The 26,571-nt window shown below is 37.4% G+C and overlaps 1 protein-coding gene across 5 annotated transcripts in view; it reads left to right on the top strand.

The window, feature by feature from the left end:
- The window catches only part of BLTP3A (bridge-like lipid transfer protein family member 3A), a 60,183-nt gene that overhangs the window by 7,789 nt on the left and 25,823 nt on the right, over positions 1-26,571 (top strand). For 3 of the 5 annotated variants that reach the window (XM_072833362.1, XM_072833363.1, XM_072833365.1), the window contains 3 exons: positions 14,020-14,182; positions 14,283-14,321; positions 15,062-15,153. In XM_072833362.1, the coding sequence (XP_072689463.1) occupies positions 14,020-14,182; positions 14,283-14,321; positions 15,062-15,153 (294 nt within the window). The remainder of the gene's footprint in view (positions 1-14,019; positions 14,183-14,282; positions 14,322-15,061; positions 15,154-26,571) is intronic. The other 2 variants (XM_072833366.1, XM_072833364.1) reach the window with 2 other exon arrangements.

The raw sequence follows: 26,571 nt of genomic DNA, 5'->3' as shown, positions 1-26,571 counted from the left end.
GCTGTGGCTCCTTAGTTCTCTGAGCCCACAGGAGAGTTTCCTCAGTCTCTTTGAGGAAGATTTGCTGCAAGATAGTTGGATGGTCAGCTGCAGTTGGTGTGTCAGCCATTCTCAAAGGGAGTCTAGCCTTCCCCCAAATAGCCCCATACTCTGGGCTGCCTTTGGGGACTCTGTTTCTGAGACCATTTATTCATTGATTCTATCAGGAAACTTTACTGACCACCTTAATTTTATGGTAAGAGCACTAACAACTCGAAAACAAATGAGAAAAGATTCCCTTTCAGGGACTCCGCTGCCTAAAGTAATAGACCTGTAAACAGCCCAGTAAGGCATTAAGAAGTACCTGTGGAGCCTGGTGGGGGGGCACAGGTAGTCAGGGGCTGAAAGGTGATGCCAGGCAGAGGGAGTTACATGAGTAATGGTACAGAGTTGAGAAACACTAGGGGATCTTTAAGAGACTACATATGGTTCTGTGTCACTTGTATGTAGGATTTGAGGGTGGAACATAGCTAGAGATAATATTGGAAAGATAGAGGCTGAATCATAGATGCCTGTAAACTATGTATAGGCATCTAGATATGGCTCAGCTTGTTCTCTATTCCCATTGATCTGGGTCTTAGGCAACTGAAACTTCTCCAAAACTCTGTGATTCTGTTCACTTTGTTAAAAGTGAGAGAAATGGAGGAAAAAGAGAGATGGTATAGTGTAGTTAAGGCTGCAAGTTCTTGAGTCATGCTACTTGATTTTGAATCCTGGCTTGCTATGATCTTGGATAAGTTATTTAACATTTCTATGCTTCAGTTCTCTCCTCTATAAAATGGAGATAATAGTTGTCTTTTATATCATAGGGTCATTGAGAGAAGTAAATTAATTAAAAATGTATATTAAAGTACTTATTAGGATCATGTTTGGAATAAAGTAAGCAACCATTAAATGTTAGCTACTATTTTATTTTATTTTATTTTATTTTATTTTATTTTATTTTATTTTATTTTATTTTATTTATTTTTTTTAAATAATACATTTATTTTTTATTGGTGTTCAATTTGCCAACATACAGAATAACACCCAGTGCTCATCCCGTCAAGTGCCCCCCTCAGTGCCTGTCACCCATTCTCCCCCACCCCCCGCCCTCCTCCCCTTCCACCACCCCTAGTTCGTTTTCCAGAGTTAGGAGTCTTTATGTTCTGTCTCCTGTTAGCTACTATTTTAAAAATAGTTTTTGTTCTCAGAGAAATATCATCCTTCTTTTTCATTTTCCTGTTTATTTTTTTATTATAAAAGCTTCTAGACAGAGCTTTTAGAATATACTAATCTCTCTCTCTCCTTAAAAACCTTGCACTTTCTAATTGTCTCCAACAGGAAGGGTATGCCTTCTACTTCAGCTTCACAGATAAATTTATTTCCGTGTTTACATATGACAATTCTTTTTATTTTTTATTTTTTTTTACATATGACAATTCTTTTTTTTTAAATCATTTTTTAAATTTTTTTAAATTTTTATTTATTTATGATAGTCACAGAGAGAGAGAGAGAGAGGCAGAGACATAGGCAGAGGGAGAAGCAGGCTCCATGCACCGGGAGCCTGATGTGGGATTCGATCCCGGGTCTCCAGGATCGCGCCCTGGGCCAAAGGCAGGCGCCAAACCGCTGCGCCACCCAGGGATCCCACATATGACAATTCTTAAACCTGGTTTAACACGTCTGGTTTATCAGAGTATTATAGTTGGTTTACAGTGTGTGAAAGAATGTGGATGGATTGTTGGATATGCCCTTTAGTTCATTCCATCTGTTCGACAATTATCATTTATTTGCTCTGTATTATCAATAAACATTGATTAAGCATTCTTATCCTAGACTTTGTGCCAGACACAGATCTAAATGAAACAGTTCTAGCTTTTGAAGAACACATCGTCCTTCTTGGAGTTAGAGACCTTCATTTTTATTTTAAGCTCTTTGTTTCCTCCACAGCTACTTATATGATTTGTACCTATTTATTTAAGTGAGTGAATGTGCTACTATCTTAGGTATTTGTTCATTGAATGATCTCTGCAGGGGAAACTACTCAAAGGTTTGCCAGGGCTTTTCTTTCACCATTGGATGTGAAAGATGGCTCATTTTGAGGAGTCTTTGCACCCCCCCGGTCCCTCCCCCCTCCACTTTTTAAAAGTAGGCTCCATGCCCAGTTTCAATCCCAGTGTGGGGCTTGAACTCACAACCCTGAGATCAAGACCTGATCTGAAATTAAGAGTCAGATACATAACCAGCTGAGCCACCTAGATGCCCCAGAGCAGTCTCTGCCTCTTAAATAAGCTATGTTAGGGCCAGTTCTGCTCAAAAATTAAAGACAGCCTTGTGTATGCAATCTTTTTTCCTCAGTTTCCTCCTTGAGCAATTTCCAAAGCTCAGATAATTTATATGCCATACTTCCCTAAATAATTGACGCTATGCCATGAAGAAATATGTTAACATTCAGTATTGAATAACCAACAATATCTGTTAGAACGGTCCTTTTCTGAGCATTAACAACTACAGTTTCTTTTTTTTTTTTAAGACTTTATTTGAAAGAGAGCACAAAAGGGGCAGAGGGAGAGACAGAGGGAGAAGCAGACTCCCCACTGAGCAGGGAGCCTGATATGGGTCTTGATCCCAGGACCCTGAGATCATGACTTGAGCCGAAGGCAGACACTTAATTGAGTGAGCCACCCAGGTGCCCAAGTATTCAGTTCCAGAAGAAGACTGGCTTGAGACACATGGCTGGTACAGTTGTGTAGCATGTGACTCTTGATTTTGGGGTTGTGAATTCGAGTCCCATGTTGAGCATAAAGATTACTTTGAAAAAAATAAAATCTTAAAAAAAAAAAAAAAAAAAAGACTGGCTCAAACCAGAGTATTAGGACTTCAGCTAAATAGGCTAAGTTTTAGCAAGATTCCAGGCTTATGGAAGGGAATTAGAATGTTCATCAGGTTACTGTTGAGCATTAAGGAAAGCGCGCTTCACAGTCTCCAGAACGTCAACTGGCCTAGTATTGGAATGGGAAGTTAGGGTAAATGGCAGTGCTTCAAGTCATTGGCTACATAACTACTGTGGATGTGGGGAAATTTGTATAATTGGTTACAGTGTAGAGAGTGTAAATCAGTATCATACTTATAGGGAGAAATTTGGCAATATATGTTAAAATGTAAAATGTACAATTTTACTTTTATGAATTCATCCTACAGAAGGAACCAAACAAGTGAGCAAAACCTAGAAGGCTATTTAGTGAAATTAATGTAAAAGAGCAATCAGTAGGGACTTTATTAAATAAATTATGATATTCCATACAGAGGAGTTGCTTGTAAATAACTTTCCAATTATTTTTGTCAATTATTAAAAAGTACTTAAAAATTTGACAGTATAAAATGCCCAAGATATATTGTTTATTGAAAATAAACACAAGTTTTAAAAGAGTATGTATGGAATAATTCTATTTTATATATCTATCTAGATATATAATTACTTCCATGTATTGGAAATTCATCTTTTCCTTTATACCTTTATATATTGTTTCAATTTTTTTATGGTAAACACTTCACCAGCAGATCAAGACGGTGATTTCTCTATTACTGTCTGTCATACTGTTTTGAGATGGTACATTTGTGCACATCTAGTCATATGTATTTTTTGGTAACTCACATCATGGTTGCCTCTTGGGATATAATACCACTGAGATTTAGTGGAAAGGGTTCTCCTAGTAATATAGGTATATCTTATATTGATCTAGCTCTTTCTCAGATAAAAGTTATGAACTCTGGACAGTATGTAAAAAAATAACTAGTTGAAGACATTGGAAAGTGACCAAATCAGGCAGAAATTGATAGGAAACTTGAAAGATGGGAATTGTACTGGCATGCTTCTCATTTGTACAATTCTTTTGCCTGAGGATACTCCCCAGTTTGTCATGGTGGGTGGTGGCTAGAACTCAAGCAAAAGTCTATAGTTTTATAGTTTGGGGAGTTGGAGGATTGAGTTTAGGACTAAAAGAGGGACTGGAGAATGAGGGGAGAATTCTCAGAAAGGAGGGAACAACAGAAAAGGGAGTCCTAAAATCTGCTTTTAAATTCTGTCGAAATCCTTGGCATGCATGGGGAAAGGCTTCATGGAGCCTAGAAAAGGGGTAGTTGGAAAGGTGAATGAATTGAGTTGAGATTTAGCTGTTGCCCCTTGTGGGGGAGACAGAGTTTGGAGTATGAATCTAGCCAAGTTAATTTCCCAGTAGAATAAAATTCATTCTTCAGAGGCTGATAGACAGAATTTGGAATCCTAATAATGTTCAGTATACAATAATAAATGACTAGATGTGCAATGAAGGAAAATACGACTCATTGTTGAGAATGGCTGTCAATAGAAATTGACTCCAAGGTGACTCATATTGGAATTTTCAGACAAGAACATTAAACTTGGTATTAATAAATGAACAGGTGGAGAATCTCAGCAGAGAAGTGGGAACTATAAAAAGAACCAAATGTAAAATCTAGAACTTGAAAGTATAATATCTGAAATGAAAAATTTATTAGATGTGCTTAACAGCAGATTGGAGATAGCTAAAGAAAGAGTTGGTGGACTTGAAAACAGAGTAGCAGGAATTATCCACTCTGAAGAGAAAAAAAGATTAAAAAACGAAAACAGCCACAATGACTGTGGGCATTATTAATATATACATAATTGGAGTCCTAGTGGTAAAAGAGAAGACATCTGGCAGACTGTATTTTCCAAAGATGGCTGCAACAGTAGCTACTATCCTACATGTTCCTCTCTTGGCCAATAGAATCTAGTTGGAAATGACATCCATGCTACACAGAGCAACCTTATGTAAGTGCTCCAGTTAATAGCCCTGGCTTTTAAGACGTTTCAGCCCAGGAACCAACAATGTGAGTGAGGAAGCCACTAGGTGATCCCAGCTGCCAGTCATTCGTTGGTGTCCCAGATGAGGCCCCAGAATTCATGAATCAGAGTAAAGCTATCTCAGTTGTTCCTTGGATGAATTTCTAATGCATAAAGCCTGTGAACTTAATAAAATGCTTACTGTTATATGGAGCTAGGTTTGGAGTGATTTGTTATGCTGTAGTAGATAACTAAAACAAGACAAAAATATTTGAAGAAACAATGGCTGACAACTAAGCAATAAAAAGATTTAAAAATGAGCAAAGGATCTGAATAGACATTTCTTTAAAGAATATGCATAAATAGCCACAAATATATGAAAAGACACTCAACATTATCAGCCATCAAGGAAATGCAGATCAAAATTAAAATGGCTACAAGGATGACTGATAAAAAAGATAATATAATAGTGTTGGTGAAGATAGAGAGAAATAATAACAAATGTTGGTGAGGATGTGGAGCAACTGGAACTCTCAAACACTGCTGATAGGGCTATAACCTGGTGTGGCCACTTAGGAAAACAGCAGGGCAGGTCCTCAAAAAGTAAAATGGAGTTACCATTTTACCCAGCAATTCACTCCTACATATATACCCCAAAGAAATAAAAGCATATGTCCACACAAGGACTTGTACTTGCACGTTCATAGCATCGTTATTCATAATATCCCCAAAGTGGAAACAACCCATATGGCCATCAGCTGATGAATGGATAAACAAAATGTGGACTATCCATACAATGGAATATTTTTTACCATAAAAAAGAAAGAAGTGCTGATTCCTGTTACAACATGGATGAACCTTAAAAATGTGCTAAATGAAAGAAGCTAGTCACAAGAGACCACATATTATGTAATTCTATTTATATTAGAAAATATATAGAGACAGAAAATAGAATAATGGTTACCAGATTAGGGGAAATAGGGAAAATGGGGATGATAGCTGAAGGGTAGTTTTTTTTTTTTTTTTGGAAGAGGGTAATGAGAACATTCTAAAATAGATTAAGCTTATGGTTGCACATCTCTGTGAGTATACTAAAAGCCATTGAATTGTACATTTTAAATGTGTATATAGCATGTGAATTTCAGTAGAGCTGTTACTAAGAAATAAGAGCTAAAAGTTCCAAGTTTGGTGAAAAACATTTATAGAATCCAAGAAGCTCAGTCAACCCTAAGCAGGATGGATGCAATGAAGACTACTCCAGGCACATCATAGTCATGTTGCTAAAAACTAAAAGAGAAAAACTTAGGAGCAGCCAAAGGAAAATGATTTATCACATAAAGGAGAACAGTGTTCTAAATTAATGGCTCACTTCTCATTGATAACAACGGAGGCAAGAAGACAATGGAATGATATCTTTAAAATGCTGAAAGAAGCTTTCAACCTAGAATTCCATATCCAGCTTAAATGATTTTTAAAAATGGGAAGTAAAGGCATTTTTAGACATATGAAAACTGAGAGAATCCTAGCAGTACAAGAGATAATGAAGAAAGTTCTTCATTTTGAAGAGAATTGATACCAGAGGGAAGTTTGGATCTTTAGGAAAGTGAAGAATGCTGGAAATGTAGGTGTAAAAGACTATATGTATATTTTTTATTCTCAGTTTCTTTAAAAGTCAAGACTTAGGTCTAACACTATTTTGTGGGTCTGTAACATATGTACAGTAGTCCCCGTTATCCACAGTTTTGCTTTCCATGGTTTCAGTTTTCTGTGGTCAACTGCAGTCTAGAAGCAGATTATCCTCCTGACATATCAAAAGGACAGTAGTAGCCTGACACGTGTCATAGTACCTATGTCAGTCACCTTACTTCAACTCATCCCATAGCCATTTTATCATTTTACATCATCACAAGAAGAGTGAGTACAGTAAGATATTTTGAGAGAGAGAACACATTCACATAACTTTTATTACAGTGTATATAGTTCTATTTTATTATTGTTAATCTCTTTGCCTAATTTATAAATTAAACTTTATAATAGTTCTGTATGAAAAAAACCCCAGTATATATAGGATTTAGTATATTTCAGGCATTAATTACAACATGCCTGCAATTTCAGGCATCCACTGGAGGTTTTGAGATGTAGCCCTTGTGGATAAAGGGGGACTACTGTAATATATATGACAGTTATAGTCCAAAAGTTGAAGGGAAATAAAGAACTATTTTGTTGCAAAGGTTCTTACATTTTTATGTGAAGTATTACAATATTAACTGTGAGTAGATTGTGATAAGTTAAGTTTGCATATTGTATCCCTAGAGCAGTCTCTCCGTCTCTCTCACACACATGTATAAAGATGTATAGCTAAAAAGTATGTAAAATAATTACGATGAAATGCTAAAAATAATTAGGTTAACCTAAAAAGAAGGCAGCAAAGGAGGAATAGAGGGGAAAAAATCAAATGAAACAGAATGAATGATAAACCAAAATCCAGCCAGTAAAAAGAATTACATTAAGTGTAAGTGAATTGACCACTCCAATTTAATGGCATAGGTTGTCAGACTGGATGAAAGATAAACAGGTTGAAAGTGAGAGGATGAAAAAAGGTACACCACCATGTGAACAGTAAGCACAAGAATGCTGGAGTGGCTATATTATCATCAGACAAAGTAGACTTCAAGACAAAGTTTACTACTAGAGATAAACATTTCACAGTAAAAGGATCATTTCATTAGAAACACAGTCATTAATGTATATGAGCTTAATAAAAGTTTCAATACATATGAAACAAGGAGCACCTAGATGGCTCAGTTGTTTAAGTGTCTGACTCTTGATTTCAGCTCAGGTCATGGTCTCAGGGTCATGAGATCAAGCCCTGCATCCGGCACTATGCTCATGGAGAGGGTCTGCTTAAAATTCTCTCTCCTCTCCCTCTGTCCCTACTCCCTGCTCACACTTGCACATGTGCTCTCTCTCTCTCTTTCTAAAATGAATAAAATCTTTAAGAAAGAACAGTTAAAAAAATAACACATGAAACAAAATTAAACAATTAAAAGCAGAAAAGGGCAAAGCCACAATTACAGTTGGGTGTTTTTAATACTCTTCTCTCGGTAGTTGATAGAACAACTTGAAAAATATCAATAAAGATACAGAAGATCTGGGGTGCCTGGGGGGCTCAGTTGCTTAGGCATCTGCCTTTGGCTTAGGTCATAATCCCAGTGTCCTAGGATCAAGCCTTGTGGGGCTCTGCTCAGTGGTGAAGCTGCTTTTCTCTCTCCTCCTCTTCCCTCTCCCCTGCTTGTGCTCTCTGTCTTATTCTCTCTCAAATAAATAAAATCTTTAAGACAAAACAAAAAATGTTTATTAAAAAAAGATGTAGAAGATCTGAATAACATGCATTGCCTTGCCTAATTGACATTTATAGAACACTGCACATAACAACTGAAGAATAAATATATGTTCTTTTTCAAGTGTACAGGGAATGTTCACCAAAATAGACAATACATTAAACTATAAAATATGTCTCAACACATTTCAAAATATTGAGAAGTTACATAGTGTATTCCCTAACTGAAGTATGGAATTTAATTAAAAATCAATACCAATAAGATAACTGGAAAGGGCTGCAAATTTGGAATATTTATTTATTTTTAAAGTTTTTATTTACCTATTTGAGAGAGAGCACAAGTGAGGGGCAGCGAGAGGGGGAAGCAGGCTCTACACTGAACAGGGAGTGCAGCTTGGGGCTCAAGGACCCAGGGATCACAACCTGAGCTGAAGGCAGACACTTAACTGACTGAGCCACCCAGGCACCCCCAAATTTGGAATATTTAAAATAACATTTCTAAATAACTGATGATCAAAGAAAAACATTATAAAAGAAATTAGAAAATATTTCTAGCTAGTTGGCAATAAAAATTCAACATATTAAAACCTGTGGGATGAAGTAAAGTGAGTAGCTTTAAACACTTCTATTAGGGAAAAATTTAAAAATCAGTGGTTGAACTTTCCAACTTAAGATGATAGAAAAAGGGATCCCTGGGTGGCTCAGTGTTTGAGCATCGGCCTTTGGTTCAGGTCATGATCCCAGGGTCTCGGGATCGAGTCCCACATTAGGACTGCAGGGAGCCTGCATCTCCCTCTGCCTATATCTCTGCCTCTTTCTGTGTCATGAATAAATAAGTAAATCTTAAAAAAAAAAAAAAAAAGAATGTTGGAAAAAGATGAGCAAAATAAACCCAAGTAAGTAGAATAAAGGAAAAAGAGTAGAAATCACTGAAATTGAAAATAGGAAAAAAAAATAGGACAAAAATAGAGAAAATTAATAAAGACAAAAGGTTTTTTTTTGAATATCAAAATTAACCTTTAGTGAAACTGATCAAGAAAAAAAGTCATAAATACTACCAGGAATGAAAGAGAGGATATAGATAGATCTTACAGATGTTAAAAGGTATTGAGGGATATTATGAATATCTTTTGTCAAAAAAATTGAACAACTTAGATGAAATGTACATAATGATTTGAAAAAAATAACTTACCAGAACATTTAAGTAAGAAATAAGATTCATTTAACACGAATTCCTTAGGGAAATAGAGAAGGGAAACACTTCCTATCTTGTTTAACATGTGTCCATCATAACCTTGGTAACAGAAGCTTGACAGAGATGTTGCAGACAACAACATGAATGTCTATATAGAAATCTTGCGGCTTCTTAAAGTTACTAGAACTGATATGTTAGCAAGGTTGCGACATACAAGATCAATTTATATCAAGTTTCAAAAAGATTGGAAATGAAGAAGTAAAACTCTTCACAGATAAAATTTTTTACGTAGAAAATCCAAAGGAACCTACAAAACAACCACTAGAGATAATAACGGAATTTTTAGTAAGTTTGTAGGATACGAAGTCAATGTAGGGGCACCTGGCTGGCTCAGTCAATGGAGCATATGACTCTTGATCTGAGGGTTGTAAGTTTGAGCCCCATGTTGGGTGTAGAGATTACTTAAAAATAAAATCTTAAAAAAAAGGTCAATATGAAAATATCACTTTGATTTCTGTCTTCTAGCACTAAACATTTAGAAAAAGTTTTTAAAGTTTCCTTTTAAATATTCCTTTACTACATAGATAGATATACAGATAAATTGAAGAAAAGATGTATACTGAGAACTATAAAACATTGCCTAGAGAAGTTAAAAAAGACCCAAATAAATATGCTTACTTTGATTGTATACTGTGTTCAAGAATAGGCTGACTCAGTTTTGTTAGTATGTCAGATCTCCCCACAAACTGAGCTATTCAATCCTAATCAGAATTTCATCAAGTGCTTCCCCCCCCTTATAAAGTCGCAGTCTGATTAAACAATTTTTTTTTTAATTTTTATTTATTCATGATAGGCACACAGTGAGAGAGAGAGAGGCAGAGACACAGGCAGAGGGAGAAGCAGGCTCCATGCACCGGGAGCCTGACGTGGGATTCGATCCCGGATCTCCAGGATCGCGCCCTGGGCCAAAGGCAGGCGCCAAACCGCTGCGCCACCCAGGGATCCCCTGATTAAACAATTTATGTGGAAATGAAAAGGACCTAGAATGGCCAAAATAATCTTGGGAAAAGAGGCAAAATGAGGTTTATACTTTACTTTCCATCACATCCAGAATGGAAAAACTGATAGCTACTTTAGTGATTGAGATGTTTTGTTTAGATGATTTGGGGGTCCTATGTTTAAATCAATAGCTTGATGTGTTATTTTTTTTGCTAAAAGGTATGCCTGTGGTGTGGCTGAGCAGTGAAAATACTTGATATGGCTTTGGGTAGAAAGTTTAGAAACCAAGGCCTGAGCTGTGATCACCTTAGGGGAAAAAGTAGTAAAGGAAGCAAAGTGTGCTTGCAGTCATTTTTGTTTTTGTGGGGGTTCAATTTCTATGGAGCCTGAAGCAGACTGCTTATTGCAACTTACTGACTGTATTACTAACAATAAAAGTACTGAATTACAGGGTACAGGGTAGTGGAAGAATTGAATGAATGCTGGGTAAGATCTCATTTCTGCCATTTACTTAGTTGCAGGTTTTCCACGGGCTAGCTGGACAAGTCATTTAACTTTCTGGCCATTTGCAAATTGTAGATTTGGACTAAATGATTATTTAAGATTCCTTCTATTCTGAAATTCTGCAAATCCAAAAATCTAAGAATTCTCACTTCCTAACATTGTGGTACATTTTCACAAAGATGTCTGAGAGTCTTTCTCTGTTGTCTCTTTGGCAGATTGCAGTCCCCTGGCAGAAATGAAACCTGATCAAAATCTGTTTCTCCAGCTTGATTTCATCTTAGTTTCAATGCTCTGTAACAGCAACAGATGGCTAGAAAAATGTTTCGTGACATACTTGAAATGGAATAAATAGCAAGCTTCCATTAGCCTTTTCAGCAACCCTGGAATCAGTGATACCATTCATAATCAGGAACACAGGTGCTAAATAAAGTGGTTTCAGATCAGATCTCCAATCTGGTTTCCTTGTTTGAACAAACCTCCACAATCCTCCACAACAGGCCCCGGATTACCTTTTCACCTGTTCTTTGTTATTACTGTAAAATCCAGTCAAAATCAGTTGAGAAATTCTTATTGCCTTTTTTGAGAAGAGAATAACATGATATCCACCTTTTGTTGAATACTAAAAGTAAATTGATATATGAAAAAGCAAATTATATATCATTATTACTGTTGGAGAGAATAGCCATTATAGTCCAGCAAACCTGCATGTAATCTCTAGAGAGATTCTTTATTCTGATAGCCAAAATTATATAATAAAAGGAAATTTATCCTCTTACTTGGTTATTCTTCTGTGCCTTACCTGGAAATATGAATGATCACTTTTCATCTGGGGCCTCATCACACTTTGGGGTAGGAAGACAGGTTCTTCTGGGTTTTGTGCTTTTCTAGTTCCTCCGTGTAAACGCTGTTGAAGAGCAGGATGTCAAGATGCTGGTGAGCAGTCCTCACTGAGATTAGTCTGTGATCCTGGCTGGTTGCTGTTCATACAGTTGCACTTATTTCCAAGATCAGTTCACCTGGTTTCTATCAGAATAGAGTGGGCACAGTGTTCTCTCCCCCACAGAACTACCCTGAAGCAGTCAGTGCTGTCATTTGCCAGATGACATGATTATGACATTCATATAACTCTGCTGGTTACCAACTGTAGGCCTTTGTTTTTAGTTGGTTGGCCTTGCCTTTACGCACTTGATTTTGACTACCTTCATTGATAATTTTGTTCCCTGTCCTCAGTTCTCTTGTGACCCCGTAGTACTAGAGAGACAAGAGATGAAAATCTGTTATTGGAGCCAGAGTGGGATATAATGGAAAGAAAGGCTTTCTGGGGAAAATTAATTTAGTTTTAACCTTGTCTAGATATCAATTTGTAGACACCTGGGTGGAAAGGATAGAAATAGGCATACTTGAGAATAAGGGATCATATGTTGTGATAGAAAGATAGCTGAGGGGTTGTCTCTTGACATCTTGAGTCCCAGGATAATAATATAAGCCTCCTAAACCTTTTTTTTTTTTTTCCTCCTAAACCTTTTTGAAAAAGATAATAATTTAATCCTTGTCTAAAGGCAGAGAGCAGTGGAATCCAGAAATAATAATGATTATGATTTATTTATTGAGCACTTAACAAATGCCAAATATTTATATGTTAGTTAGCTCTGTTAATCCCCGCAGTCCTGTGAAGTTGGCTTTACAGTTTGCCTAAAGTCACAGCAATTAGTCAGTGAGAGAGCCAGGTTTTGAGCCCAAGTCTAACTCTAAAGCCTGTGCTCTTAAACACCAAGCCATAATAAGAATAGAAGTTGAAAACTTCTCTGCTCTTGAAGAATTGATTTGTGCATCTCTTTTCCATCTCATTTTCCCTTCCTTGAATCACCTTAGCTGGTTAACTGAAAACTAAAACCATTTTCAAACTTGAGAAAACAGAAGAATCACCCTGAGTTTGTTTAAAATGCAGGTCCCAAATAAATGAATAAATGAATAAATAAATAAAAATTGCAGATGGCCCTTACTCCCTTCCCCATTGTGATTCAGCGTTTCTGGAGTGTGGTCCAATAATCTGCATGTTAATACAAACATACACCAAAGTGATTCTGCTTATGTGATCACAGGACCATAGTTTGAGACACAGTGCCCTATATACTGGCAAGGTTAGGTTGAAATATAACACAATCTCATACTTTTTTTTTTCAAGGCTTGAAAAATGACACATATTTTATATGGAGCTGTAAATAGATTTTGCATAGAGCACAATGTAGAAATTAGATACATGGTGCTTATATAGTATCATTTTGAGAATGTCAGTGCTAATATGTGGCATAACTTACTATTGACTGTGCTTATGTTTCATTCAAAATATGTTCCTTTTATTTTTTTTAGAGGAATGTACTTGAAAAAGTCCCTGTTACTTTCTTTTCTTAAAAATGGTTTTTATTATAAAGAAAAGTAAATTGTCTTAGTGATTCCCAGCCTTTTATCTTCTGCATATTATTATTATTATTAAAAATATTTGTTTGAGAGAGAACAGAGAGCACAAGTGGGGGCATAAGGGGGGTGCAGAGGGAGGAGAAGCAGGTTCCCCGATGAGCAGAGAGTCCAACATGGGGCTTGATCCCAGAACCTTGGGATCATGCCCTGAACTGAAGGCAGACACTTCACCAACTGAGCCATCCAGGCACCCCTCTCTCCTGCATATTAAAGGGTCCTTATTCTCATCTCTGACAGTGACTCACCCTACCATGATTCCCAATTGAAGCAGGGAGGTAGGGTCTTATCATAATTTTTGGGGAGGGGAGGAAGGGACATACAGTCTTCAAAACTAATTTTACATTTTCAAAAATTATTATTTTTAAGACTTAATACTTCTGAAGGATGCCTCACCTGAATTTGTGAGCTGATATGGCTTCCCTGAATACTTAAGAATAAAGGAAGGGTTGCTAGAAGGAAATAACAATAATAATAATAATATGTCTGACCTAACATCTTATCTGACATAGAGACAGTGTGGTTATTAATCAGCACTTCTTTAATTTTCTCTTTTTTCCAAATTGAAAAGTGTTATTGGCTATAATGACCATTTAGTGGATTTCCATGGAAATAATAGCTTCTTATCTTTACTCTTTTCAGGTTCACCAAGAATCTTTCCCCAGACAAAATCAATTTGAGCACCTTGAAAGGAGAGGGTCAGCTGACCAACCTGGAGCTGGATGAAGAGGTTCTGCAGAATGTGCTGGAGCTGCCCACCTGGTTAGCCATTACTCGGGTCTACTGCAACAGGGCCTCTATCCGGGTGAGAATGGGGGTCAGAGTGCTGTTGCTGTCCTTGGCCAGCAGGCATGCTTTCTGGAGGGGCAGCTCCCACAGCCCTGAGTCTTGCTTTCCTCTTTCAGATCCAGTGGACAAAGTTGAAGACACACCCCATTTGCTTGGTAATGACCTTTCTTGATTGCAAGTAATCAAATGGGAATGGCTGGGATGGGGTTTTAATAGATCTGAGAAAGGATGGGGAAGAGTCCTGATAGGTTAGCCCTTTTGGGAGTGGTGATTGCTGTCTTGCTTGTGAGCTTCCCTCTGAGACAGAGTGACCACTGTCTGGGCTTATTCTGAAATTACTGTGATGTATAGTAGCACCGAGACACAATACCCAGGAGTCCTGAGTTGGTTGTTTTGCCTTTGTTTTTTATAACAAATTTTGCTGTCCAGGTTCTTTTAGATTTTCTTTGGAATCCTGACAGAGAAAAAATTAGAAATTTACTTCATGTTGACTATTGAGTGATGATCAGCTGAAAGCCCTTCAAGAAAAGAAAAATAGCATGCAATAAATGTACACTGTAATGTGGAAAAAAAAAAAAAAAGAACAGATCAGTGCATATCTTTATCCAAAGATTAGGATCCCCAGGGATAGTAATACCTCTGTAACTTGGATTTATGTTTCTGCTGTGAGCTAATCCCGTGCTTGTCCTGGAGTTCTGCTGCTAATGGACATAGAAGAGGGAAGATGAGGCCTCTCCTTGCATTTCAGTTTGTTCATTCATTCAACAAACATTTATTGTTTGCCCACTGTGGTCACAGCACTCTACTAGGAATTAGAGCATAGGGATGAATAGATGCAGTGTGTGCTGTGTGGGGTTTTGTGGAGTTGCTTAGCTCTCTATGGCTTTTATTTCAGTGTCTGGATAAGGTGGAGGTGGAAATGAAGACATGTGAGGAGCCTCGGCCCCCGAATGGACAGTCTCCCATTGCTCTTGCTTCAGGACAGAGGTTAGTTGCTTAGGTCCCTATTATTTCCAACATGTTAACTGTTCATATCAACTTTCAGTGAAAAATAAAAACTTTCCTTACAGGAATTTTCCAACATACACTAAAAGTAGAGGGAATAGTGTAATCGACCACCATGCACCCAAGATCTGACTTCAATTATCAACATTTTGCCATTCTGTTTTCACCTTTTCCCTAACACTGGGTTTGTGTGCATACACATGCGTGTATTTGAAAGCAAATCCCAGGTAGTACATGATTCCATCTGTAAATACTTCTGGATACTATGTCTTAGTAGACAGGGATTGTAAAGAAAGGAAGAAAAAACACAATACTATTATCACAATCAATAAAATTACTAGGAATTTGTTAATATTTATTTCATATTCAGGTTTCCTGAATTGTCTCTCAAATATTTTTTCCAGTGCAGTGTGGATCCAAAGAGCTCCATATATTACATTTGGGGATATGCCTTTCAAAGCTCTTTAATTGTAAACCATCCCCCACCCTTACTCTTTAATATACCATTTATTCTTTGTAGAAATTAGGTAGTTTTTTCTTTTTTTTTTTTATATATATTTTTTAATTTTTATTTATTTATGATAGTCACATCAGAGAGAGAGAGAGAGGCAGAGACACAGGCAGAGGGAGAAGCAGGCTCCACGCACCAGAAGCCCGACGTGGGATTCGATCCCGGGTCTCCAGGATCGCGCCCTGGGACAAAGGCAGGCGCTAAACCGCTGCACCACCCAGGGATCCCTAGGTAGTTTTTTCTAAAGAATTTCCCACATTTTGTATTTCAATTGATTGTGTCAAGGTGATATTTTAAATGTTTCTCATTTAACCTGGTAGTAGGATTTATTTTTTATTTTTATTTTTTTAAATTTTTATTTATTTATGATAGTCACACAGAGAGAGAGAGAAAGAGAGGCAGAGACATAGGCAGAGGGAGAAGCAGGCTCCATGCACCGGGAGCCCGACGTGGGATTCGATCCCGGGTCTCCAGGATCACGCCCTGGGCCAAAGGCAGGCGCCAAACCGCTGCGCCACCCAGGGATCCCTGGTAGTAGGATTTAAAGGCTTGATTTCAATGCATGCTTTTTGTTTTCTTGGTAAGAATACTTTAGAAATTGTACCATGTATTTCCTATGGTAACATATCAGGAGGCACAAAATGTTCCTTTGGTTAAGATTAATCAGTGGATTCAGATGGTGATGGCCTGATTTGTACATTGTGATAAGTTCCTCATCTGCCTTTCACCTCATGATGTAAGGAATGTTGATGATATTTGTCTAGATCTGTTATTTCACTGTAGGGTGCAAAACAGGGATTTTATAATTCTTTTCTTTCTATTGCATTTATTAGCTATGATTTTTTATTTTTTTATTTTCTTTAAAAATTTTGTTTATGGAGACAGAGAGAGAAGGCAGAGACATAGGCAGAGGGAGAAGCAGGCTCCCTGCAGAGCCTGATGCAGGACTCAATTCCTGGACCCCAGGATCATGACCTGAGCCAAAGGCAAACTCTGAACCGCTGAGCCACCCAGGCATCCCAGCTGTGATTTTTTTTTTAATTTTATTTATTTATGATAGTCACATAGAGAGAGAGAGAGAGAGAGAGGCAGAGACACAGGCAGAGGGAGAAGCAGGCTCCATGCACCGGGAGCCCGACGTGGGATTCGATCCGGGGTCTCCAGGATTGCGCCCTGGACCAAAGGCAGGCGCCAAACCGCTGCACCACCCAGGGATCCCCCAGCTGTGATTTTTTTATAAGAAACTTTCTTTCACCAACTATTTGATTACCCTGAAGTACAGTTTGTATGAGAATGTTAGGATAATTGCTGAATTTTTTACTTTTATTTATCAAATGTAAGAATTATAATTGACATCCTAATAATCTCCAAGGAGATTTTTTATGGGTGTGTGTGGGGGGTATGAAGGAGGCTTATCATTTTGAATTTATGTGGTTTTTTTGGATAGCTTTAGTAAAGTATAATCAATACAAAATAGACTACACATATAAAGTATACAATTTGATAAGTTTTGGCATATGTATATACACCATGAAATCATCAACATAATGAAGACAATGAACATATCCATTAATCCTTAAACATATTGCTATTCTCCTTTGTATTCCTTCTCTTTCCTTTCACACCCTCTCCTATCCCCAAACATGGCTTTCTGTGACTATAGTTTACAATTTCTATAATTTTATATAAATGGAACCGTATAGAATGTACTGGTTTTTGTCTGACTTCTTTTACTCAGCATAATTACTTTGAGATTCACCCATGTTACTGAGTGTCATTCCTTTTATTATTGATTAATATATTCCATTGTGTAGGTAGATCACTGTTTATCCACTTGTTAATGGACATTTTATTTACAGTTTTTGGCTATTGTGAGTAATGCTGCTATGAACATTCATATACAAGTTTTTGTGTGGTCATGTGCTTTTCTTTTGGGTAAATTCCTAGGAATGGAATGGTCAGGTGGTATGGTAGGTAAGATTTAACTTTTTTTTTTTTTTTAAGATTTTATTTATTTATTCATGAGAGACACACAGAAAGAGGCAGGGACACAGGCAGAGGGAGAAGCAGGCTCCCTGCAAGGAGCCCAGTGTGGGATTCAGTCCTGGGACTCTGGGATCAGAACCTGAGCCAAAGGCAGATGCTCAACCACTGAGCCACCCAGGCGTCCCAAGATTTAGCTTTTTAAGAAACAATCAAACTTTTCTAGAGTGGTTTACTATTTTACATTCTTTTTGCATTTTACATTCTTTTTACATGATTTTATTTATTTATTTATTTTTTCTTTTTACATGATTTTACATTTAAATTTTCTTTCTTTTTTTTTTTTTTTACATTTAAATTTTCTAACATCCTACTCTTCCATTTACTTTTAAAAAAATTTGTTGTCTTTCATACATCTATAGTCCTCATTTGTCTTGATATTCAGATGTCCTTATCTTTGGCCAATGAGAGCTTTTTGGAGACACCTCCTATGTCTTTTAGAGAAGACCCCAATAATCTTTTTTCTTTTAGACAGAACAAGATGTTTCAGGCTTCTCATATACATCCTTACTTCAGACCTGGAATCTGACATTACTCCAAAGAACCCTGATTCCTTTTAGTGAGAAATGCTATTTAGAGAGAACAATCTGGGCAAAATGTATTCATTGAGTTGTAATTGAATAAGGACTTTTAAGTGTTCAGTTCTAGAGTAAAGTTATTTTTAAGAGAGAGAAGAATAGGGGAGCCTGGGTGGTTCAGTTGGGTAAGCATCTGCTTTTAGCTCAGGTCATGATCCTGGAGTCATGGGATTGAGTCCTGTGTCAGGCTCCCTGCAGGGGTGACTCTGCATCTCCCTCTCCCACTGCCCCTCCCCCTGCTCATGCTCTCTTGCTCTCTCTGTCAAATAAATAAATAAATAGAATCTTTAAAAAAAGAGAGAGAGAAGAATAAAGATAATATGCTGATATTTCTCAATTCAAATTAAAAAAGAGAATTTTAAATTAACTTTTTAGATTTAATGTTTGTATTTTTGTTCACATGCTGAATCTTGGTTCCTAACAACAATAATGTAATAAATGATTTACTTTTTAAATTGTTTAAAAAATATCAAAACCAGTATTATAACTATCAATACAACTAGATTACTGTACAGTAGATTTCTGTGTGTGTGTGTGTGTGTGTGTGTGTGTGTGTGTGTGTGTGTTTTAAACTTATAATATGTCTCATAGAGAAGAATGGTCAAATGCTGTGTTTTAAAGTCACTTGAAATCATTTTTTATGCGGTTGGGATACCAATTTGACTACAAAGTAGTTCTTTTTTTTTTTTTAAGACGAATTTTGCAGTTTTAGGCTCACAATAAAATTAGAGGAAGGTACACAGATTTCCCATATCCCCTTTCCCCCCACACATGCATAGCCTTTTCCATTGTTAACATCCCCCCCAGAGTGTGGTACGTTTGTTACAGTGGTTAAACCTACATTGACGTCACAGTCACCCAAAGTCTATAGATTATGTTAAGGTTTACTCTTGGTTTTGTACATTCTCTGGATTGGGACAAATGTATAATGACACGTATCCACCATTACGATATCACAGTATATTTCACTGCCCTAAAAATTCTGTGTGCTCCTTTATTTATCTCTATCCTTGCCCTCAACCCCTGAAGTCAATGGTCTTTTTTCATTCTCCATTATTTTTCCTTTTCCAAAATGTCATATAGTTGGATCCATACAGTGTGATTCCATCTTTTTAGATTGGCTTTTTTCACTTAATAATATACATTTAAGATTCCTCCATGTCTTTTGCAATTCTATAGCTCATTTCTTTTTAGAATTGAAAATACTCCATTGTCTGGATGTACCACAGTTTATCTGTTTACCTACTGAGGGACAGCTTGGTTACTTTCATATTCTGGCAGTTATGAATAAAGCTGTTGTAAATATCCATGTGCAGGTTTTTATGTGGACATAAATTTTCAACTTTTTTGGGTGAATATGAGGAGCATGATGATTGCTGGATCATATGGTTAGAGTATGTTTAGTTTTGGAAGAAACCACCCAACTGTCTTCCAAAGTGGCTACACCATTTTGCATTCCCACCAGCAGTGCAGCTCCACAACCTTGCCTGTATTGGGTGTTGTCAGTGTTCCAGATTTTGGCCATTCTAATAGGTGTGTAGTGGAATTTCATTATTTTCATTTCATTTCTTTATATATAGTTTAGAGCATATTTTCATATGCTTATTTGCCATCTGTAGATCTACTTTGGTGAGTTGTCTTTCAAGGCCTTTGGTACAATTTTTTATTTGGGTTGTTTGTTTTCTTATTGTGAATACGTGTTCTTTTATATTTTGGGTAACGGTCTTTTATCAGATGTGTCTTTTGCAGATATACTGCAAAATACTCTCACAGTCTGAGACTTGTCTTTTCATTCTCTTAACACTGTCTTTGCAGAGCACAACTTTAATTTTTTAAAATATTTTATTCATTTATTCATGAGAGACAGAGAGAGAAAAAGAGAGGAGAGAGAGAGAGAGAGAGAGAGAGAGGCATGGACGCAGGCAGAGGGAGAAGCAGGCTTCATGCAGGGAGCCCGACATGGGACTCGATCCCGGGACTCCAGGATCACACCCCGGGCTGAAGGCGGGCGCCAAACCGCTGAGCCACCCAGGGAAGTTTTTAATTTTAATGAAGTCCAGTTCATCAATTATTTCTTCCCTGGATTGTGCTTTTGGTGTTAAATCTAAAGAGTCATTGCTATACCTAATGTCATCTAGGTTTTCTCTTATGCTATCTTCTAGGAGTTTTTTAAAGTTTTTTTTGTTTTTGTTTTTGTTTTTGTTTTTGTTTTTTTTTATTTATGATAGTCACAGAGAGAGAGAGAGAGAGAGAGAGGCAGAGACATAGGCAGAGGGAGAAGCAGGCTCCATGCACCGGGAGCCCAACGTGGGATTCGATCCCGGGTCTCCAGGATCGCGCCCTGGGCCAAAGGCAGGCGCCAAACCGCTGCGCCACCCAGGGATCCCTTTCTAGGAGTTTTTATATCAGTTTGTTTTAAATTTTTGAATTGTCTTAAAACTTATTTTTAAAAAATATTTATTCATTCATTCATTCATTCATGATAGACACACAGAGATAGAGATAGACAGAGAGAGAGAGAGAGAGCGAGGCAGAGAGACAGGCAGAGGGAGAAGCAGGCAGAGGGAGAAACAGGCTCCAGCAGGGAGCTCGATACGGGACTCAATCCTGGGACTCCGAGATCACGCCCTGGGCCAAAGGCAGGCACTAAACCGCTGAGCCACCCAGGGATCCCCATAATTTTAACTATGTAAGATACAAAACTAAAGTTCCAAAGTTAAAACTATAATACAAGGTATATGTATGCATGTTTGTTTGTGTTGTCCCTTTTCTTACACAAAATGTAGTATATCATAAACACTTTCCACATTGCTTTTTTAAAAAAACTATGTCCTGGTGATCACTCTATAGAAGTATATACAGCAATGTTCCTTATCCCCCCTGCCCTTTTTTTTAGTAGGCTCTATGCCCAACATATGGGACTTGAACTCATGACCCTGAAATCAAGAGTTGCCTGGTGTACTGACAGAGCCAGCCAGGCACTTCCCCTACTCCTTTTTGAATTTATAGAATATTCAGAATATTATAGGGAGGCATCATAGTTTGCATAGCCAGTTCTCTATTGATGTTTGAGTTATTTTCAGGGTGTTTGCTTTTACAAATAGTGCAGCAATAAATGGCCTTATCACTTATCATAAGTGTATATGATAGCCTAGTGATTCTGTTTTGGTTTTTTTTTTTTTTTTAAGATTTTATTTACTTGAGAGAGAGTGAGAGAGCATAAGCAGGGGGAAGGGCAGAAGGAGAGAGAGAAGCAGGCTCTCCACTGAGCAGGGAGTCCAACACAAGGCTTGATCCCAGGACTCTGGGATCATGACCTGAGCTGAAGGCAGATACTTAACTGACTGAGCCACCCAGGTGCCCCTAGCCTAGTGATTTTTTACAAAGTTTACACATCAATAAGCAGACTACTGACTTTGAGAATCCCAGAAGCCTCCTGTGCCCTTTCTAGTCCTATCTGCTCTCAAGGGGAATTTATTGTGATTTTTAAACATCATACCTTAGTTTTCTCTATTTTTAAAGTTATATAAATGTAGTCATGTAGTATGTCATCATTTCTGTCTAGTTACTTTAGCTTCATGTGATGTTTCTGAGAGTTGTCCGTGTTACATGTATTTGTAGTTCATTCATCCTCATTACTGTATATTCTTACGTTGCATGTCACAGTGTGTTCTGTTGTAGATGGACATGTGGTTTGTTTCTAGTTTCTGGATATTAGGTATACTGTTGCTATATGGAACTGTCTCTATCATGACTGTGGTGGCCTCTGCATCTGTTGAAACCCTTGACTTGGGCACCATAAAGAATGAATTTTTCTGTATGTAAGTTAAACATATGTAAGAAAACATAATGCTACTATGAATATTCTTGTACATATCTCTTGGTGTACACATTTCTGTTTTATATAGAAGAGGTGCAGGGTCATAGGCTGTGCGTGTGTTCTTTAGTAGATACTGCTAGATGGTTTTCCAAAGTTTTTGTGCCACTTTTCCCACTAGCAATGCATAAGAGTTCCAGTTGCTAGCACTTAGTATTGTCTATTTTTTAATTTTAGCCATCTGATAGATATGTAGTTGTATCACATTGTGATTTTATTTTATTTTTTTTTAAGATTTTATTTATTTATTCATGAGAGTCACAGAGAGAGAGAGAGAGAGAGAGAGGCAGAGACATAGGCAGAGGGAGAAGCAGGCCCCATGCAGGGAGCCCGATGTGGGACTTGATCCCAGGTCTCCAGGATTTGGCCCTGGACTGAAGGTGGCGCCAAGCCGCTAAGCCACTTGGGCTGCCCCACATTGTGATTTTAATTTGCATTTTCTTGATGGTTGGTTTATTGGAATTTTGAATATCTTGTTTAATAAAATATTGATATAAGTATTTTTCCTATTTATCTTTTGGGTGGTTTGTCTTTTTCTTATTAATTTGTAGAAGTGCTTTATATATCCTGGAGTCGCTCCTTTTGTCTTCTCTTTTTTATTGAGGTATAACTGACATATAACATGATATTAGTTTCAGGTGTACAGCAAAATGATTTGATATTTGTATATATTGCAAAATGACCACCAGGATAAGTCTAGTCAACATCCATCACTATACATTACCACTGTCCCTTTTATTTTTATTATTTATTTATTTCATTGTATTTTTAAAAAATATATTATTTTTAAGTAATCTCCACACCCAACATGGGGCTCAAACCCACAATCCCCGAGATTAAGAGTTGTGTGCTCCACTGACTGAGCAAGCCAGGCACACCTGCTATCCCTTTTATTTTATTTTTTACTTTTTTAAAAAAAGATTTTATTTATTTATTAGAGAGAGAGAGAGAGAAAGCACACACAATTGATGGGGTGGGGCAGAGGGAGGGGAAGAAGCAAACTCCCCAATGAGCAGGTTGCTTGACATGGGGCTCTATCCCAGGACCCTAGGTTTATGACTTGAGCCGAGGGCAGATGTTTAACCCACTGAGCCACCCAGGTGCGCCACCTGTTGTCCCTTTTAAATTGCTCTATTATAATTATTGTAAATTGTCTCCTCTGTATTTCATGTCTTTTTAAAAGATTTATTTATTTATTTATTTTAGAGAGAGAGAGAGAGAGAGAGAACAAGTGGGAGGAGTGGAGAGAGAGGGAGAGAATCTCAAGCCGACTCTGCACTGAGCATAAGAGCCTGACATGGGGCCCAGTATCACATCTCTTAGATCACCACCCAACCGAAACTAAGAATCAGAAACTTTTTTTTTTTTTTAAAGATTTTATTTATTTATTCATAGAAACAGAGAGAGAGGCAGAGACAGAGGGAGAAGCAGGCATCATACAGAGAGCCCGATGTGGGACTCGATCCAGAGTCTCCAGGATCACGCCCTGGGCTGCAGGCAGCACTAAACCGCTGCACCACCGGGGCTGCCCAAGAATCAGAAACTTAACTGCACCACCCAGGCGCCCCTTTATTTCATGTCTTTTTAACAATTTTTAAAAATTGTGCTAAGAAACACAATATAAAATTTACCATCTTAACCATTTTTAAGCATACCGTTCAGTAGTGTTAACTGTATTCACACCCTGCAGCAAATCCCTAGAGCTTTTTTCATCTTCTGAAATTGGAACTCTGTATCCATTTGTATTGGTTTGCTATAACTCCATGACATAATACCACAGAAGGGCCACCAAAATAATTAAAATTAAAATTTTTTCACAGTTCTAGGGCTCGAAATCCAATATCAAGGTGTCAGCAGGTCCTGAGGCCTCTCTCCTTGGCTTGTAGACCTGACTCATCAGCATTTTCTCACATGGATTTTTCTCTGTACCTGCTCATCCCTGGTGGTGTTTCCTTTTTTTCTTTTTAATTGAAGTACAGTTAATATACAATGTTTTTATTGGTTTCAGATGTACAATATAGTGATTTGACAGTTCTACGCATTATGTAATGCTCATCATGATAAGTGTAGCTACCATATATTATTACAGTATTATTGACTATATTCCCTATGTTGTACTTTTTATCCTGATTTATTACTTGAAGTATGTACCTCTTCATCACTTCACCTATTTTGCCCATTTCTCCTACCCCTTCCCTCTGGCAACCACCAGTTTGTTCTCTATATATGAGTTTGGTTTTATTTTGTTTTTTAAAATTCCAATCTAAGTGAAATGGTATTTGTCTTTCTTTGTCTGACTTGTTTTACTTAACATAATACCTTCTAGGTTCAACCATGTTATCACAAATGGCAAGATTTCATTCTTTTTATAGCTGAGTAATATTTCATTATATATATGTGTGTGTTTATATATAAATACATATATACATATATACATTTATATATAAACACATATATACATTTTTATATATACATACATATATTTATCCATGCATTTGTCGATAGACCCCTGGGTTGCTTCCATATCTTGGCTACTGTAAATAATGCTGCCATAAACATAGGGGTGCAGATGTGTTCTTAAATTAGTGTTTTCATTTTTCTTAAGTAAATATCCAGAAGTAGAATTACTGGATCGTATGATACTTCTATTTTTAGTTTTTTGAGGAACCTCCATACTATTTTCCACAGTGGCTGCACCAAATTGCTATTCCCACCAACAGTGCATAGAAGTTCCCTTTTTTCCATATCTTCACCAACACTTGTTTCTTGGTGTTTTGATACTAGCCATTCTGACAGATGCCAGACGATATCTCATTGTGGTTTTCATTTGCTTCACTGAGGATGAGTGATGTGGATCACCAATATCATTCTTAATGTGTTTTTTTTAACAGAAATGATTAATTCTTTTTTTTTTAATTTTTATTTATTTATGATAGTCACAGAGAGAGAAAGAGAGAGAGGCAGAGACATAGGCAGAGGGAGAAGCAGGCTCCATGCACCAGAAGCCCGATGTGGGATTCGATCCCGGGTCTCCAGGATCACGCCCTGGGCCAAAGGCAGGCGCCAAACCGCTGCGCCACCCAGGGATCCCCTGCGCCACCCAGGGATCCCCAGAAATGATTAATTCTAATGTAGTACAGTATACCTATTTTTTCTCTTTATGGATTAGCTCTTTTTGTATCTTATTTAAGGGCTCTTTTCTTGTCCTAGGTATGAAGATATTCTCCTTTGTTTTCTTCTAAAAGTTTTATTGTTTGACCTTTCACATTTAGATACAATCAGTCTTAAAACTGATTATTTTTCTTTTTTGGTGTAAGATAGGAGTCAATATTATTTTTTCCCTGTCGGCATCTTCAAATTGACCATGCCCTGTTATTGAAAGACCATGTTTTCCCAACTGCTCTGTCACCTTTATTATAAATTAAGTGTGTCTCAGTCTAGTTTTGATTTATAAATGAGGTAGAACATTTATATATATATATATATTTTAAAAGATTTTATTTATTTATTCATGAGAGACACAAAGAGAGAGAGAGAGAGAGAGGCAGAGGCAGAGGGAGAAGCAGGCTTCATGCAGGGAGCCCAATGTGGGACTCGATCCTGGGACTCCAGGATCACGCCCTGGGCCGAAGGCAGGGACCAAACAGCTGAGCCACCCAGGGATCCCAACATTTTTATATTTAATATCATTTGCACTTACTTCTCTGTGAACTGTCCATATTTTATCCCATTTTTATTGGCCTGTAGGTCTCTTTCTTTTCAGTTTCCTAAAACTCTTCATACATTTGAGATGTTAGTCCTTTGTGATATAAATTGCAAATATATGTATTTTTCCAGTTTATAATTTCCATACCTTCTTTTTCTCTTGTAATGAGAACTGATTTCATTTACATGTCAGGAATGTCTGTGTTTTCTACATTCAGAAGGATTTTAACATGGCCTTCATTCTTCTCCTCACCATTTCTGACCTCTCACTGTGGAAGTATAGCTATAATCTTTGGGATATATTTGACAGGGTCAACTAGACAGGGTCTAGTTGGGATTGTTCTTGACCTCTTGCTCACCTAGCTGTAGTTCTTTCCTCTTTCTACTACCTTTGCAGAGTATGCTTGTGTCTTTGAAGATTTTATAGAGACCTAGCATTTCCTTTCCTCTCACACAACATTCACATTTAGGTAGTTTGTGGACTGTATGAATATTTTTCAGCATGCTTGGGTGGCTCAGTCGGTTAAGTGACTAACTCTTGGTTTGGGCTAGGTCACGATCTCACGGTTGTGGGATGGAGCCCTGAGTCAGGCTCTGTGCTCAGCAGAGTCTTGCTTCATATTCTCTCTCCCTCTCCCTTTCCCTCCCACTCATTCTCTCAAATAAATAAATAAATCTTTAAAAAT

This window comes from Canis lupus, chromosome 7 (assembly GCF_048164855.1).
Source record: "Canis lupus baileyi chromosome 7, mCanLup2.hap1, whole genome shotgun sequence".
Taxonomy (NCBI): Eukaryota; Metazoa; Chordata; class Mammalia; order Carnivora; family Canidae; genus Canis; species Canis lupus.
The sequence above is the reverse complement of the archived record's forward strand: the minus strand, read 5'-3'. Positions and strand labels throughout refer to the sequence as shown.